The 19,386-nt window shown below is 47.0% G+C and overlaps 1 protein-coding gene across 4 annotated transcripts in view; it reads right to left on the bottom strand.

Annotated features, from left to right (window-relative positions):
- LOC128652790 (uncharacterized) overlaps nt 1-19,386 on the bottom strand; it is a 653,660-nt gene that overhangs the window by 296,780 nt on the left and 337,494 nt on the right. For 3 of the 4 annotated variants that reach the window (XM_053705722.1, XM_053705724.1, XM_053705723.1), the window contains exon 6: nt 9,462-9,722. The exons of the other annotated variant lie outside the window; for it this stretch is intronic. In XM_053705722.1, the coding sequence (XP_053561697.1) occupies nt 9,462-9,722 (261 nt within the window). The remainder of the gene's footprint in view (nt 1-9,461; nt 9,723-19,386) is intronic. 4 annotated transcript variants of the gene reach the window in all.

Genomic DNA, 19,386 nt, shown 5'->3' with positions numbered 1-19,386 from the left:
CTCAGCTCTCCCCGTACAACATATTTGAGCAACTCAGTTCTCACCGTACAACACTTTGCAGCAACTCAGCTCTCACCATACAACATATCTTAGCAACTCAGCTCTCACCGTACAACACATCTCACCAAGTCAACTCTCACTGTACAACACATCTCAGTAACTCAGGTCTCACCGTACAATAAACCTCAGCAACTCAGCTATCACCGTACAACACATCTCAGTAACTCAGCTCTCACTGTACAACACACCTCAGTAACTCAGCTCTCACCTTACAACACATCTCAGCAACATAGCTATCACCGTACAACACATCTCAGCAACTCAGCTCTCACCGCACAAAACATCTCAGCAACTCAGCTCTCCCCGTACAACACATTTCAGCAACATAGCTATCACCGTACAACACATTTCAGCAACTCAGCTCTACCCGTACCACACATTTCAGAAACTCAGCTCACACCGTACAACACATCTCATCAACTCAGCTCTCACCGTACAAAACATCTCAGCAACATAGCTATCACCTTACAACACATTTCATAAACTCAGCTCTACCCGTACCACACATTTCATAAACTCAGCTCTCACCGTACAACACATCTCATTAACTCAGCTCTCACTGTACAACACATCTCAGTAACTCAGATCTCACTGTACAACACATCTTAGCAACTCAGCTCTCACTATAACCCAAATCTCAGCAACTCAGCTCTTACTGTACAACATATCCCAGTAACTTAGCTCTCACTGTATAAGTCATCTCACCAACTAAGCTCTAACCGTACAACACATCTCATCAACTCAGCTCTCACCATATAACACATCTCAGCAACTCAGCTCTCACTGTACAACACATCTCAGTAACTCAGGTCTCACCGTACAACACATCTTAGCAACTCAGATCTCACCGTATCCCAAATCTCATCAACTCAGCTCTCACCATACAACACATCTCATCAACTCAGCTCTTACCATACAACACATCTCAGCAATTCAGCTCTCACCGTACAACACATCTTAGCAACTCAGCTCTCACCGTACAACACATCTTAGCAACTCAGCTCTCACTGTACAACACATCTCAGTAACTCAGCTCTCCCTGCACAACACATCCCAATAATTCAGCTGTCCCTGTACAACACATCTTAGTAACTCAGCTCTCACTGTACAACACATCTCAGTTACTAAGTTCTTACCGTACAACACATCTCATTAACTCATCTCTCACCGTACAATACATCTCAATAACTCAGCTCTCACCATATAACACATCTCAGCAACTCAGCTCTCTCCATACAATTCATTTCAGCAACATAGCTATCACCGTACAACACATCTCAGCAACTCAGCTCTCCTCGTACAACACATTTCAGGAACTCAAATCTCAGCGTACAACACATCTTAGCAACTCTGCTCTCTCCACACAAAACATCTCAGCTCTCACCATACAACACATCTCAGCAGCTCAGCTCTTCCCGTACAACACATTTGAGCAACTCAGTTCTCACCGTACAACACTATTCAGCAACTCAGCTCTCACCGTACAACACATCTTAGCAGCTCAGCTCTCACCGTACAATACATCTCACCAACTCAGCTCTCACCGTACAACACATCTCAGTAACTCAGGTCTCACCGTACAATATACCTCAGCAACTCAGCTCTCCCCGTACAACACATTTCAGCAACATAGCTATAACCGTACAACACATTTCAGCAACTCAGCTCTACCCGTATCACACATTTCAGAAACTCAGCTCTCACCGTACAACACATCTCAGCAACTCAGCTCTCACTGAATCCCACATCTCAGCGACTCAGCTCTCACTCTACCCCACATCTCAGCAACTCAGCTCTCACTGAATCCCACATCTCATCAACTCAGCTCTCACCGTACAAAACATCTCAGCAACCCAGCTCTCACCGTACAACACATTTCAGCAACATAGCTATAACCGTACAACACATTTCAGCAACTCAGCTCTACCCGTATCACACATTTCAGAAACTCAGCTCTCACCGTACAACACATCTCATCAACTCAGCTCTCACCGTACAACACATCTCAGCAACCCAGCTCTCACCGTACAACACATCTTAGCAACTCAGCTCTCACCTTACAAGACATCTCAGCAACATAGCTATCACCGTACAACACATCTCAGCAACTCAGCTCTCCCCGTACAACACATTTCAGCAACTCAGCTCTCAGCGTACAACACATCTCTGCAACTCTGCTCTCACCACACAAAACATCTCAGCTATCACCATAAACAAATCTCAGTAATTTAGCTTTCCCCGTGCAACACATCTCATCAACTCAGCTCTCACCGTACAACACATCTCAGCAACACATTTCAGCAACTCAGCTCTCAGCGTACAACACATCTCTGCAACTCTGCTCTCACCACACAAAACATCTCAGCTATCACCATAAACAAATCTCAGTAATTTAGCTTTCCCCGTTCAACACATCTCATCAACTCAGCTCTCACCGTACAACAAATCTCAGCAACTCAGCTCTCACCGTACAACACATCTCAGCAACTCAGCTCTTACCGTACAAACATCCCAGCAACTGAGCTCTCACTGTACAACACATCTCAGTAACGCAGGTCTCACAGTACAACACATCTCATTAACTCAGCTCTCACTGTACAACACATCTGAGTAACTCAGATCTCACTGTACAACACATCTTAGCAACTCAGCTCTCACTATAACCCAAATCTCAGCAACTCAGCTCTTACTATACAACATATCCCAGCAACTTAGCTCTCACCGTATAAGTCATCTCACCAACTCAGTTCTAACCGTACAACACATCTCATCAACTCAGCTCTCACCGTACAACACAGCTGAGCAACTCAGCTCTCACCGTACAACACATCTTAGCAACTTAGCTCTCACTGTACAACACATCTCAGTAACTCAGCTCTCCCTGCACAACACATCCCAATAACTCAGCTGTCCCTGTACAACACATCTTAGTAACTCAGCTCTCACTGTACAACACATCTCAGTTACTAAGTTCTTACCGTACAACAGATCTCATTAACTCATCTCTCAACGTACAATACATCTCAATAACTCAGCTCTCACCATATAACACATCACAGCAACTCAGCTCTCCCCATACAATACATTTCAACAACATAGCTATCACCGTACAACACATCTCAGCAACTCAGCTCTCCCCGTACAACACATTTGAGCAACTCAGTTCTCACCGTACAACACTTTGCAGCAACTCAGCTCTCACCATACAACATATCTTAGCAACTCAGCTCTCACCGTACAACACATCTCACCAAGTCAACTCTCACTGTACAACACATCTCAGTAACTCAGGTCTCACCGTACAATATACCTCAGCAACTCAGCTATCACCGTACAACACATCTCAGTAACACAGCTCTCACTGTACAACACACCTCAGTAACTCAGCTCTCACCTTACAACACATCTCAGCAACATAGCTATCACCGTACAACACATCTCAGCAACTCAGCTCTCACCGCACAAAACATCTCAGCAACTCAGCTCTCCCCGTACAACACATTTCAGCAACTCAGCTCTACCCGTACCACACATTTCAGAAACTCAGCTCACACCGTACAACACATCTCATCAACTCAGCTCTCACCGTACAAAACATCTCAGCAACATAGCTATCACATTACAACACATTTCATAAACTCAGCTCTACCCGTACCACACATTTCATAAACTCAGCTCTCACCGTACAACACATCTCATCAACTCAGCTCTCACCGTACAACACATCTCAGCAACCCAGCTCTCACCGTACAACACATCTTAGCAACTCAGCTCTCACCTTACAACACATCTCAGCAACATAGCTCTCACCTTACAACACATCTCAGCAACATAGCTATCACTGTACAACACATCTCAGCAACTCAGGTCTTCCCGTACAACACATTTCAGCAACTCAGCTCTCAGCGTACAACACATCTTTGCAACTCTGCTCTCACCACACAAAACATCTCAGCTATCACCATAAACAAATCTCAGTAATTTAGCTTTCACCGTGCAACACATCTCATCAACTCAGCTCTCACCGTACAACACATCTCAGCAACTCAGCTCTCACCATACAACACATCTCAGCAACTCAGCTTTCACCATTCAACACATCTCAGCAACTCAGCTCTTACCGTACAAAACATCCCAGAAACTGAGCTCTCACTGTACAACACATCTCAGTAAGTCAGGTCTCACAGTACAACACATCTCATTAACTCAGCTCTCACTGTACAACACATCTCAGTAACTCAGATCTCACCGTACAACACATCTTAGCAACTCAGCTCTCACCATATCCCAAATCTTAGCAACTCAGATCTCCCCGTACAACACATCTTAGCAACTCAGCTCTCACCGTATCCCAAATCTTAGCAACTCAGATCTCACCGTACAACACATCTTAGCAACTCAGCTCTCACCATATAAGTCATCTCATTAACTCAGCTCTCACCGTACAACACATCTGAGCAACTCAGCTTTTTACTGTACAACACATCTGAGCAACTCAGCTCTCACCGTACAACACATCTCAGTAACTCATCTCTCACCATATCCCATATCTCACCAACTCAGCTCTCACCATAAGACACATCTCATCAACTCAGCTCTCACCCTACCCCACATCTCAGCAACTCAGCTCTCACTGAATCCCACATCTCAGCGACTTAGCTCTCACTCTACCCCACATCTCAGCGACTCAGCTCTCACTGTACAACACATCTGAGCAACTCAGCTCTCACTGTACAACGCATCTCAGCAACTCAGCTCTCACCGTACAACACATCTTATCAACTCAGCTCTCACTGTACAACACATCTCACTTACAATCATCCCTCTTTGTAGCGCAGTCACCCCTCTGTATAACGCAGTCACCATTCTCTATAACGCAGTCACCCCTCTGTATAACGCAGTCACCCCTCTGTATAACGTAGTCACTCCTCTGTATAACGCAGTCACCCCTCTGTATAACGCAGTCACCCCTCTGTATAATGCATTCACAGCTCTGTATAACGCAATCACTCTCTTTGTAACGCAGTCACCCCTCTGTATAATGCAGTCACCACTCTGTATAATGCAGTCACCCCTCTGTATAACACAGTTACCCCTCTGTATAACGTGCAAAAGAAATGGGGCGTTTATAGAGATACAACACTCTGCTACTCTAATGCCTATACCCAGAAAATGTTAATGGGTTAAAACCTCATAAAACCCAATAAAGTACAAAAGAAAAAGAAGTGGTTCTGGGTGGCGCTCAAACAGAGAGCAACTTAGAGATTAAAAAAGAGTATTAATATTTCTAGAAGAAGCTAATAGCAATAGGCTGTGTCTTAATAAACTGAAGCGGTCCCTAAATAGATCCAAATAACTAGATAATATCTTATAACAATAATATTATTTATTCCATGAATTATTATAACAATGAATATAAAATTAATTATAAAATTGATGATGCCGGCATCTAAAAAACAATCATAAAAATGCGATAAAAATCGCAATGTGTATGTAAATATGTGTCTTTATCTAAGCAAATTGAAAATGAAATACATCACACATATATAAAAAACCTGTGTCGTCCTGTTTATATCGTAAACAGTATCAAACAGTGTCCAAGGCACAATGTTTGTTATAAGATATTATCTAGTTATTTGGATCTATTTAGGGACCGCTTCAGTTTATTAAGACACAGCCTATTGCTATTAGCTTCTTCTAGAAATATTAATACTCTTTTTTAATCTCTAAGTTGCTCTCTGTTACGGTTGCCTCCAGGCTGGCTGGAGGTTGGACCGTAGAAAAGGATGCTCCTAGCGCTCCCCAAAGGAGCAGCAGCACCGTAGACACTATAACTACTGCGTAGCCACCATACGTAATGCAGACTCTACGAACCACCGCTGCTGGGCTGGTATCTCGCCGTCTGCTCTGCGCCCTGGACCTACGACCAGGCTCCAGTAGGTGAACCTCTTCCTTCTTTAGAGGAGCTCAGTAGCTAAGGGAGTATGAAGAGCATAGCAATCCCTGTAGTGATTATAGCGGTCCCCTACAAACATGAGTCAAAGCTGCAAGTTAGAGGGTCAGAATAGGTCTGATGTGCTGGAACACACAGCCTGGTTTTTATTGAGGTTACATGCAAACAGGACACTCTCAGGGGGAGGCATAAAATCCCCAATCACACATTTGATACATTTAGATAGAGACAACGCCCTTTTACAGGCCACAACAGCAGATAACATTACACACAAGAAAACAATGCAGTCCACCTTATCACTACTAGCAGTCTGATTAGACAATGGGAATGTTTTTCACTAAACTTAATTAGAGCTGATCCCAGCAAACTTGTATTTAGAATGCTTCTTGAAGCTGAACAAAGTTATCTCTTTAGTTCTGACCGAAGGGTCTGTCACATAGCACTTAATGGCACACAATGAAAACCAATGCCTCTGTAACAGTGCTCCCCCTCTGTGGAACACTCTGCCTGTGTGGCACCTGGCTCAGCAAGTCCCATTCACTGAACCAAGTGGGAGAAAGCCAGGGACAAGCTATTTTACAGGTCTGGGGACATAGTCTTAAAGGGGCATTGTTCACCAAAGTCACAATATGTCCCCAGACGGTTCTTAAAGGGCCATACACACCCAATAAAAGTTAATATGTTCTCAGGGGCACAATCTTCCAGGGGCCATAGTCATGAGGAAGGAGGCTGGCAAATAGGCTTCTCCACGATCCATGGAAGCAGGGCAATTTTTCATTTAAAGGGCCAATTACAAATAGCAGTTTGTAACATATCTCCCCTTTTGGAGGGAGACTAACCAGGCACCTGACCTTCTGTCGGTCAGTGCCTAAGTTAGTCTCGCAACCCACCCACAAATAAACATTAGCAGCAAAGTAGCCCCCCCACAATAAGTAGTACTGGCCTGTAGGTTCCAGGTTGTAGGATGAAAGTGTAGCATCCTCGGCCTTCCTGGCGCAGCTGGGCAAATAGCTTGTGGCACTTGGGGGGCAGAGGCCAGTGGCACTCTGCCCTGGTGCCAGCGCTTCTGCTGGGGTGAGGGGTTTGCAGGCGGCCAGTCCTGTAACAAGGGGGTCTGTAGGGCAGAGGCCAGCAGCGCTCTGTCCTGATGCCAGCTCTTCTGCTGGGGGAATTGGGGCATAGTCCTGCCCGGTGGCAAAGGGAACGTGGGGGTCAGTGGGGGTTAACATCTCCACTGTTAACCCTGGGCCCAAGTTAGGAGTTAGCTGGGGAGGGGGAGATTGGCTTACCTCCTCCTCCTGATACTCCGGCGGCCGTTGGGAAGGGAGGTCGATGCTCTCCGCTTCCTGTGGAACATTCTGCGGCTGGGGAGAGAGACCAGTTGTCTCCTCTCCCTGGAAGGCACACTCCAGCTGGGGAGGGAGGTCGATGCTCTCCCCTCCCTGTAGCTGTGTCTGTCGCTGGGGATCTGGGCCGCCTGCCCAGCATCCCTGTAGGGCCGGTAGAGAGACTGCGGTCCCATCTCCACCTGCCTGCTGGGGGTCCTCCCAGGACCAGTCTATGAGGCCTGCTGCCTCTGGAATCTCTGGTAGGGGTTGGGGAAGGAGACCGGTTGTCTCTTCCCTCTGCATGGTATACTGCCGCTGGGGAGGGAGGTCGCTGCTCTCCTCTCCCTGTGGAACATGCTGCGGCTGGGGAGAGAGACCAGGTGTCCATACCCTCAAACTCCACAGTTGGCGCTCAAAGGCTCGTGCCGCTTCGTTCTCCGTATCCAATTCCCGGATGATGCGACTGACTACCTCCTGCGCAGGGTCTGGACCATATCGGACGAGCCGCCTCTTTACCTCTGGAACGAAATCCGCGCCCTCATAGCGACGGATCCGGTTGAGGTGCTCTTCACATGGTTCTGACCAGTATCTTGTCAGCTCCATGCTGCTGTAGGTAGGGACGCTGCGCAGTGGCTAGTGTTGCCCTCAATAACTCTCCTACGATACCAGTGCTGTTGGGGTGCTGCTCCTTGCGCTAGGACGCTATCCCACCGCTGCCGCCAAATGTTACGGTTGCCTCCAGGCTGGCTGGAGGTTGGACCGTAGAAAAGGATGCTCCTAGCGCTCCCCAAAGGATCATCAGCACCGTAGACACTATAACTACTGCGTAGCCACCATACGTAATGCAGACTCTACGAACCACCGCTGCTGGGCTGGTATCTCGCCGTCTGGTCTGCGCCCTGGACCTACGACCAGGCTCCAGTAGGTGAACCTCTTCCTTCTTTAGAGGAGCTCAGTAGCTAAGGGAGTATGAAGAGCATAGCAATCCCTGTAGTGATTATAGCGGTCCCCTACAAACATGAGTCAAAGCTGCAAGTTAGAGGGTCAGAATAGGTCTGATGTGCTGGAACACACAGCCTGGTTTTTATTGAGGTTACATGCAAACAGGACACTCTCAGGGGGAGGCATAAAATCCCCAATCACACATTTGATACATTTAGATAGAGACAACGCCATTTTACAGGCCACAACAGCAGATAACATTACACACAAGAAAACAATGAAGTCCACCTTTTCACTAAACTTAATTAGAGCTGATCCCAGCAAACTTGTATTTAGAATGCTTCTTGAAGCTGAACAAAGTTATCTCTTTAGTTCTGACCGAAGGGTCTGTCACATAGCACTTAATGGCACACAATGAAAACCAATGCCTCTGTAACAGTGCTCCCCCTCTGTGGAACACTCTGCCTGTGTGGCACCTGGCTCAGCAAGTCCCATTCACTGAACCAAGTGGGAGAAAGCCAGGGACAAGCTATTTTACAGGTCTGGGGACATAGTCTTAAAGGGGCATTGTTCACCAAAGTCACAATATGTCCCCAGACGGTTCTTAAAGGGCCATACACACCCAATAAAAGTTAATATGTTCTCAGGGGCACAATCTTCCAGGGGCCATAGTCATGAGGAAGGAGGCTGGCAAATAGGCTTCTCCACGATCCATGGAAGCAGGGCAATTTTTCATTGAAAGGGCCAATTACAAATAGCAGTTTGTAACACTCTCTGTTTGAGCGCCACCTAGAGCCCTCTGTATAACGTACTCACCCCTCTGTATAATGCATTCACACCTCCTGTATAACGCAGTCACCCCTCTGTATAATGCAGTCAGCCCTCTGTATAACGCAGTCACCCCTCTGTGTAACGCAGTCACCCCTCTGTATAATGCAGTCACCCCTCTGTATAACACATTCACTCCTCTGTATAATGCAGTCACCCCTCTGTATAACACATTCACAACTCTGTATAATGCAGTCTCTCCTCTGTATAACGCAGTCCCCCCTCTGTATAACACAGTCCCCCTCTGTATAACGCAGTCACCACTCTTTATAATGCAGTCACACCTCTGTATAAAACAGTCATTCCTCTGTATAATGTATTCACCCCTCTGTATGACACAAATCACTCACCTGGGCACTGCACACCGACCATGTGGTTTTCCTCTCTATGTATGCTGTTATTCACAAAACAGCTGATATTCCCGGGAAATGGTAATGAAACTTCAGCCTTATTCCCACTCACGTTCCATCGGCTGTCAGTATCTTCAAGTGTTTTTCTTCCATTTATAATCCAGGAATATTCAGGATCTGTTCCTTTACTTACATTACAGGTAATTAAGGCGCGGCCTTCCTTAAGGCATGAGATTTTGAGATCCGGTTTACCCACTGGCACTAAAGAGAAAAGAGAGCAGTGTGTGAGGGTATAACAGGACAGTGAGCAGTGTGTGAGAGTATAACAGGACAGGGAGCAGTGTGTGAGGTGTAACAGGGCAGGGAGCAGTGTGTGAGGGTGTAACAGAGCAGGGAGCAGTGTGTGAGAGTATAACAGGACAGGGAGCAGTGTGTGAGGCTATAACAGGACAGGGAGCAGCATGTGAGGATATAGCAGGACAGTGAGCAGCGTGTGAGAGTATAACAGGATAGGGAGCAGTGTGTGAGGGTATAACAGGGCAGGGAGCAGTGTGTGAGGGTGTAACAGAGCAGGGAGCAGTGTGTGAGAGTATAACAGGACAGGGAGCAGTCAGGGCCGGTTTTCCCATTAGGCACAGTAGGCATGTGCCTACAGGGGCCTTGCAGTGAGGGGCGCCTGCCTGTCAGTAATAAAAAAAAAAAAAATTTTTTTTTTTTTATGAGGGCATTTATTTTAGTAAGAATTGTGCTGCCAGGTGCCTACAAAGTCGAGTGTTTCATTGGGAATATGTTACAGCAGTTGAGGGAGCCATGAAGGAAAGAGGGGCAAAGATTAAAACTAAACCCCTCCCATTTTCGCCAGGCATGTTTAGTTTCACTTTTATTTTATGTACTTCTGTTGCCTCACACAGCCAAGCTCCATGCTGATGTGGTGCAGAAACTTTTTGTTGAGGAATGAAAGCTTCAGAACAGGTTAGGACTGTACAAGGCTTCTAATGCTGCCTAGAATGAAAACATAACAAGCAGAGCACTTTAACCCCTTGGCTACCAGAGAGGGTTGCAGTGTATTCACTTGTTATGTGCTGTATTCCTTTTTTTATAGCCAGGAGTTTAAATTCTGCTTCAGGATGAATGTTTTTGTTCTATAAAGACCTTGGAGGTGTGGAGGTTATGTGGGACTAGCTGCTCTGCTCTTTATTACAAGTTGCCAATTGTGATTTACAGCCTTTAGGACACTTTGACAACAAAGTTTGTAGACTGTAAGGCTGTAAAATGTGTATGTGTGTAAACCACTCACATGGCATATTTGTATGTATGTATGTATATGTATGTGTGTATATATATATATATATATACACACATCACACACACACACACACACACACATATATATATATATACACATACACACACATCACATTACAAATTGTTAATCTGTTCTTTTATCAAGTAAGTGTGGTATTTTTGTATTGTGGTAAATTGAATTTCTAAGTTCTAATTTTAAACACATTTGTTGACCCCTGGATTACATATAATCTACAACATTCCATGTTTTCCTTTGAGAGCAACATCATATGATATTTATATTTCAGAACAAAATAAATGTAACATCTGTGTGTATTTGTACCAAAAATATCAGAGTTTACAAGATTTTTTTCATGTAGTGGAAAAAAATACCTACATTTTATATTTTCTTCCACTGGCTGCACAGGTTGTTGATGGTGATGAGCCTGCATGCTGCTAGTTTTAATATTGCTATTGTTTACACAAAACTGTGTTTAACTCCAACAAAATGTTAAGCACATAGTCAAAGTCATCTCCAGAAAAGCAATACACTAATGGCTTGTCAATAAACATGTCCTATGAGCCCATCTGGGTCTGCACAGATGTGTATTGCTGTCTCAGAACTGACATTGACTATGTGTTTAACTCTTTTGCAAGAGGCTAACACACTTCTGTGCAAGCACTAGTGCAATAATAAAATGCCCAGCAAACTGTCACATTTTATGTCCCTTTAAATAGGGTTTTCTTTAGAATATTTTGCATTAAAAGTTTAACATGATTTGTTTTTGTTATACATAATAGAAATTGTATGGCCATTTGAGTCAAGTGAATATTGATTTTTGGTGTAGCTTCCATTACAACAAATATTGCAATTGGTGTGTGTATTTGTGTATCTCCATAAAAGGGAAAATGTAATTTTACATCTAATATTTATTTTTAGTTGTCCTAAATAATAATAAAAAAAAGTCCTCATTTTTTCCACGTTTTTTCTGGGGGGGGTGGGGTGGGGGGGGCGCTTCAGGTTTTTGTGCCTACAGCCACCTGAGATGTAAATCCGGCCCTGGGAGCAGTGTGTGAGGGTATAACAGGACAGGGAGCAGTGTGTGAGTGTATAACAGGACAGGGAGCAGTGTGTGAGAGTATAACAGGACAGGAAGCAGCGTGTGAGGGTATAACAGGACAGGGAGCAGTGTGTGAGGGTATAACAGGACCGAGAGCAGTGTGTGAGGGTATAACAGGACAGGGAGCTGTTTGTGAGGGTATAAATGGACAGGGAGCAGCGTGTGAGGATATAACAGGACCAAGAGTAGTGTGTGAAGGTATAACAGGACAGAGAGCAGTGTGTGAGGATCTAACAGGACAGGGAGCAGTGTGTGAGGGTGTAACAGGACAGGGAGCAGTGTGTGAGGGTATAACAAGACAGGGAGCAGTGTGTGAGGGTGTAACAGGACAGGGAGAAGTGTGTAAGGATATAACAGGACAGGGAGCAGTGTGTGAGGGTATAACAGGATAGGGAGCAGTGTGTGAGGGTATAACAGGACAGAGAGCAGGGTGTGAGGATATAACAGGACAGAGAGCAGTGTGTGAGTGTATAACAGGACAGGGAGCAGTGTGTGAGGGTATAACAGGACAGGGAGCAGTGTGTGAGGGTATAACAGGACAGAGAGCAGTGTGTGAGGATATAACAGGACAGAGAGCAGTGTGTGAGGGTATAACAGGACAGGGAGCAGTGTGTGAGGGTATAAAAGGACAGGGAGCAGTGTGTGAGGGTATAACAGGACAGGGAGCAGCGTGTGAGGGTATAACAGGACAGGGAGCAGTGTGTGAGGGTATAACAGGACAAGGAGCAGCGTGTGAGGGTATAACAGGACAGGGAGCAGTGTGTGAGTGTATAACAGTACAGGGAGCTGTGTGTGAGGGTATAACAGGACAGGGAGCAGTGTGTGAGGGTATAACAGGACAGGGAGCAGTGTGTGAGGGTGTAACAGGGCAGGGAGCAGTGTGTGAGGGTATAACAGGACAGGGAGCAGTGTGTGAGAGTATAACAGGACAGGGAGCAGTGTGTGAGGGTATAACAGGACAGGGAGCAGCGTGTGAGGGTATAACAGGACAGGGAGCAGTGTGTGAGGGTATAACAGGACAGGGAACAGTGTGTGAGGGTATAACAGGACAGGGAGCAGTGTGTGAGGATATAACAGGACAGGGAGCAGTGTGTGAGGGTATACCAGGACAGGGAGCAGTGTGTAAGGGTATAACAGGACAGGGAGCAGTGTGTAAGGATATAACAGGACAGGGAGCAGTGTGTGAGGATATAGCAGGACAGGGAGCAGTGTGTGAGGGTATAACAGGACAGGGATCAGTGTGTGAGGGTATAACAGGACAGGGAGCAGTGTGTGAGGATATAACAGGACAGGGAGCAGTGTGTGAGGATATAACAGGACAGGGAATAGTTTGTGAGGGTATAACAGGGGGAGCAGTGTGTGAGGTTATAACAGGACAGGTAGCAGTGTGTGAGGGTATAACAGGACAGGGAGCAGTGTGTGAGGGTATAACAGGACAGGGAGCAGTGTGTGAGGATATAACAGGACAGCGAATCGTTTGTGAGGGTATAACAGGGGGAGCAGTGTGTGAGGGTATAACAGGACAGGGAGCAGTGTGTGAGGGTATAACAGGACTGGGAGCAGTGTGTTAGGGTACAACAGGACAGAGTACAGTGTGTGAGGTTATAACAGGACAGGGAGCAGTGTGTGAGGGTATAACAGGACAGGGAGCAGTGTGTGAGGATATAACAGGACAGGGAGCAGTGTGTGAGGATATAACAGGACAGGGAGCAGTGTGTGAGTGTAAAACAGGACAGGAAATAGTTTGTGAGGGTAAAACAGGGGGAGCAGTGTGTGAGGTTATTACAGGACAGGGAGCAGTGTTTGAGGGTATAACAGGACAAGGAGCAGTGTGTGAGGATATAACAGGACAGGGAGCGGTGTGTGAGGATATAACAGGACAGGGAATAGTTTGTGAGGGTATAAAAGGGGGAGCAGTGTGTGAGGTTATAACAGGACAGGTAGCAGTGTGTGAGGGTATAACAGGACAGGGAGCAGTGTGTGAGGATATAACAGGACAGGGAGCAGTGTGTGAGGTTATAACAGGACAAGGAGCAGTGTGTGAGGGTATAACAGGACAGGGAGCAGTGTGTGAGGGTATAACAGGACAGGGAATAGTTTGTGAGGGTATAACAGGGCAGGGAGCAGTGTTTGAGGGTATAACAGAACAGGGAGCAGTGTTTTAGGGTATAACAGGAAAGGGAGCAGTGTGTGAGGGTATAACAGGACAGGGAGCAGTGTGTGAGGGTATAACAGGAGAGGGAGCAGTGTGTGAGGGTATAACAGGACAAGGAGCAGTGTGAGAGGGTATAACAGGACAGGGAACAGTGTGTGAGGGTATAACAGGACATCGAGCAGTGTGTGAGGGTATAACAGGACACAAAGCAGTTTGTGAGGGTATAACAGGACAGGGATCAGTGTGTGAGGGTATAACAGGACAGGGAGCAGTGTGCAAGGATATAACAGGACAGGGAATAGTTTGTGAGGCTTAAACAGGGGGAGCAGTGTTTGAGGGTATAACAGGACAGGGAGCAGTGTGTGTGAGTATATAACAGGACAGGGAGCTGTGTGTAAGGGTATAACAGGACAGGGAGCAGTGTGTGAGGATATAACAGGACATGGAGCAGTGTGTGAGGGTATAACAGGACAGAGAGCAGTGTGTGAGGGTATAACAGGACAGGGAGCAGTGTGTGAGGATATAACAGGACATGCAACAGTGTGTGAGGGTATAACAGGACAGGGAGCAGTGTGTGAGGATATAACAGGACAGGGAGCAGTGTGTGAGGGTATACCAGGACAGGGAGCAGTGTGTAAGGGTATAACAGGACAGGGAGCAGTGTGTAAGGATATAACAGGACAGGGAGCAGTGTGTGAGGATATAGCAGGACAGGGAGCAGTGTGTGAGGGTATAACAGGACAGGGATCAGTGTGTAAGGGTATAACAGGACAGGGAGCAGTGTGTGAGGATATAACAGGACAGGGAGCAGTGTGTGAGGATATAACAGGACAGGGAATAGTTTGTGAGGGTATAACAGGGGGAGCAGTGTGTGAGGTTATAACAGGACAGGTAGCAGTGTGTGAGGGTATAACAGGACAGGGAGCAGTGTGTGAGGGTATAACAGGACAGGGAGCAGTGTGTGAGGATATAACAGGACAGCGAATCGTTTGTGAGGGTATAACAGGGGGAGCAGTGTGTGAGGGTATAACAGGACAGGGAGCAGTGTGTGAGGGTATAACAGGACTGGGAGCAGTGTGTTAGGGTACAACAGGACAGAGTACAGTGTGTGAGGTTATAACAGGACAGGGAGCAGTGTGTGAGGGTATAACAGGACAGGGAGCAGTGTGTGAGGATATAACAGGACAGGGAGCAGTGTGTGAGGATATAACAGGACAGGGAGCAGTGTGTGAGTGTAAAACAGGACAGGAAATAGTTTGTGAGGGTAAAACAGGGGGAGCAGTGTGTGAGGTTATTACAGGACAGGGAGCAGTGTTTGAGGGTATAACAGGACAAGGAGCAGTGTGTGAGGATATAACAGGACAGGGAGCGGTGTGTGAGGATATAACAGGACAGGGAATAGTTTGTGAGGGTATAAAAGGGGGAGCAGTGTGTGAGGTTATAACAGGACAGGTAGCAGTGTGTGAGGGTATAACAGGACAGGGAGCAGTGTGTGAGGATATAACAGGACAGGGAGCAATGTGTGAGGTTATAACAGGACAAGGAGCAGTGTGTGAGGGTATAACAGGACAGGGAGCAGTGTGTGAGGGTATAACAGGACAGGGAATAGTTTGTGAGGGTATAACAGGGCAGGGAGCAGTGTTTGAGGGTATAACAGAACAGGGAGCAGTGTTTTAGGGTATAACAGGAAAGGGAGCAGTGTGTGAGGGTATAACAGGACAGGGAGCAGTGTGTGAGGGTATAACAGGAGAGGGAGCAGTGTGTGAGGGTATAACAGGACAAGGAGCAGTGTGAGAGGGTATAACAGGACAGGGAACAGTGTGTGAGGGTATAACAGGACATCGAGCAGTGTGTGAGGGTATAACAGGACACAAAGCAGTTTGTGAGGGTATAACAGGACAGGGATCAGTGTGTGAGGGTATAACAGGACAGGGAGCAGTGTGCAAGGATATAACAGGACAGGGAATAGTTTGTGAGGCTTAAACAGGGGGAGCAGTGTTTGAGGGTATAACAGGACAGGGAGCAGTGTGTGAGGGTATAACAGGACAGGGAGCAGTGTGTGAGGGTACAACAGGACAGGGTACAGTGTGTGAGGATATAACAGGACAGGGGGCAGTGTGTGAGGGTATAACAGGACAGGGAGCAGTGTGTGAGGGAATAACAGGACAGGGAGCAGTGAGTGGGGATATAACAGGACAGGGAGCAGTGTGTGAGGGTGTAACAGGACAGGGAGCAGTGTGTGAGGGTATAACAGGACAATGAGCATTGTGTGAGGGTATAACAGGACAGGGAGCAGTGTGTGAGGGTATAACAGGACAGGGAGCAGTGTGTGAGGGTATAACAGGACAGAGAGCAGTGTGTGGGGTTATAACAGGACAGGGAGCAGTGTGTGAGGATATAACAGGACAGGGAGCAGTGTGAGAGGGTATAACAGGACAGGGAGCAGTGTGAGAGGGTATAACAGGACAGGGAGCAGTATGTGAGGGTATAACAAGAGAGTGAGCAGTGTGTGAGGGTATAACAGGACAGGAAGCAGTTTGTGAGGGTATAGCAGGACAGGGAGCAGTATGTGAGGGTATAACAGGACAGGGAGCAGTGTGTGAGGATATAACAGGACAGGGAGCAGTTTGTGAGGGTATAGCAGGACAGGGAGCAGTGTGTGAGGGTATAACAGGACAGGGAGCAGTGTGTGAGGGTATATCAGGACAGGGAGCAGTTTGTGAGGGTATAACCAGACAGGGAGCAGTGTGTGAGGGTATAACAGGACAGATAGCAGTGTGTGAGGGTATAACAGGACAGATAGCAGTGTGTGAGGGTATAACAGGACGACAGGGAGCATTGTGTGAGAGTATAATAGGATGACAGGAAGCATTGTGTGAGGATATAACAGGACAGGGAGCAGTGTGTGAGGTATAACAGGACGACAGGGAGCAGTATGTGTGAGTATATAACAGGACAGGGAGCTGTGTGTAAGGGTATAACAGGACAGGGAGCAGTGTGTGAGGATATAACAGGACATGGAGCAGTGTGTGAGGGTATAACAGGACAGAGAGCAGTGTGTGAGGGTATAACAGGACAGGGAGCAGTGTGTGAGGATATAACAGGACATGCAACAGTGTGTGAGGGTATAACAGGACAGGGAGCAGTGTGTGATGATATAACAGGACAGGGGGCAGTGTGTGAGGGTATAACAGGACAGGGAGCAGTGTGTGAGGATATAACAGGACAGGGAGCAGTGTGTGAGGATATAACAGGACAGGGAGCAGTGTGTGAGGATATAACAGGACATGAAGCAGTGTATGAGGATATAACAGGACAGGGAATAGTTTGTGAGGGTATAACAGGGGGAGTAGTGTGTGAGGTTATAACAGGACAGGTAGCATTGTTTTCGGGTATAACAGGACAGGGAGCAGTGTGTGAAGGTATAACAGGACAGGGAGCAGTGTGTGATGATATAACAGGACAGGGAGCAGTGTGTGAGGATATAACAGGACAGGGAGCAGTGTTTGACGGTATAACAGGACAGGGAGCAGTGTGTGAGGATATAACAGGACACGCAGCAGTGTGTGAGGATATAACAGGACAGGGAATAGTTTGTGAGGGTATAACAGGGGGAGCAGTGTGTGAGGTTATAACAGGACAGGTAGCAGTGTGTGAGGGTATAACAGGACAGGGAGCAGTGTGTGAGGGTATAACAGGACAGGGAGCAGTCTGTGAGGATATAACAGGACAGGGAATAGTTTGCGAGGGTATAACAGGACTGGGAGCAGTGTGTGAGGGTATAACAGGACAGGGAGCAGTGTGTGAATGTATAACAGGACAGGGAGCAGTGTGAGGATATAACAGGACAGGGAGCAGTGAGTGAGGGTATAACAGGACAGGGAGCAGTGTGTGAGGGTATAACAGGACAGGGAGCAGTGTGTTACGGTACAACAGGACAGGGTACAGTGTGTGAGGATATAACAGGACAGGGAGCAGTGTGTGAGGGTATAACAGGACAGGGAGCAGTGTTTGAGGGTATAACAGGACAGTGAGCAGCGTGTGAGGATATAACAGGACAGGGAGCGGTGTGTGAGGATATAACAGGACAGGGAATAGTTTGTGAGGGTATAACAGGGAGAGCAGTGTGTGAGGGTATAACAGGACAGGGAGCAGCGTGTGAGGATATAATAGGACAGGGAGCAGTGTGTGAGGATATAACAGGACAGGGAGCAGTGTGTGAGGATATAACAGGACAGGGAGCAGTGTGTGAGGGTATAACAGGACAAGGAGCAGTGTGTGAGGGTATAACAGGACAGGGAGCAGTGTGTGAGGATATAACAGGACAGGTAATAGTTTGTGAGGTTATAACAGGGGGAGCAGTGTGTGAGGTTATAACAGGACAGGGAGCAGTGTGTGAGGGTATAACAGGACGGTGAGCAGTGTGTGAGGGTATAACAGGACAGGGAGCAGTGTGTGAGGGTATATTAGGACACTGAGCTGTGTGTGAGGGTATAACAGGACAGGGAGCAGTTTGAGGGGATATAACAGGACACGGAGCAGTGTGTAAGGGTATAACAAGACAGGGAGCAGTGTGTGATGGTATAACAGGACAGGGAGCAGTGTGTGAGGGTATAACAGGACAGGGAGCAGTGTGTGAGGGTGTAACAGGACAGGGAGCAGTGTGTGAGGGTATAACAGGACAGGGAGCAGTGTGTTAGGGTATAACAGGGGGAGCAGTGTGTGAGGGTATAACAGGACAGGGAGCAGTGTGTGAGGGTATAACAGGAGAGGGAGCAGTGTGTGAGGGTATAACAGAACAGGTAGCAGTTTGAGGGGATATAACAGGACACGGAGCAGTGTGTAAGGGTATAACAAGACAGGGAGCAGTGTGTGATGGTATAACAGGACAGGGAGCAGTGTGTGAGGGTATAACAGGACAGGGAGCAGTGTGTGAGGGTGTAACAGGACAGGGAGCAGTGTGTGAGGGTATAACAGGGGGAGCAGTGTGTGAGGGTATAACAGGGGGAGCAGTGTGTGAGGGTATAACAGGACAGGGAGCAGTGTGTGAGGGTATAACAGGAGAGGGAGCAGTGTGTGAGGGTATAACAGGAGAGGGAGCATTGTGTGAGGGTATAACAGGACAGGGAGCAGTATGTGAGGGTATAACAGGACAGGAAGCAGTGTGTGAGGGTATAACAGGACAGGGAGCAGTGTGTGAGGGTATAACAGGACAGGGAGCAGTGTGTGAGGGTATAATAGGACATTGAACAGTGTGTGAGGGTATAGCAGGACAGGGAGCAGTGTGTGAGGGTATAACAGGACAGGGAGCAGTATGTGTGAGGATATAACAGGACAAGGAGCAGTGTGCGAGGTTATAAAAGGA

Source organism: Bombina bombina, chromosome 3 (assembly GCF_027579735.1).
Source record: "Bombina bombina isolate aBomBom1 chromosome 3, aBomBom1.pri, whole genome shotgun sequence".
Classification (NCBI taxonomy): domain Eukaryota; kingdom Metazoa; phylum Chordata; class Amphibia; order Anura; family Bombinatoridae; genus Bombina; species Bombina bombina.
This window is presented reverse-complemented; position numbering and strand designations above follow the sequence as displayed.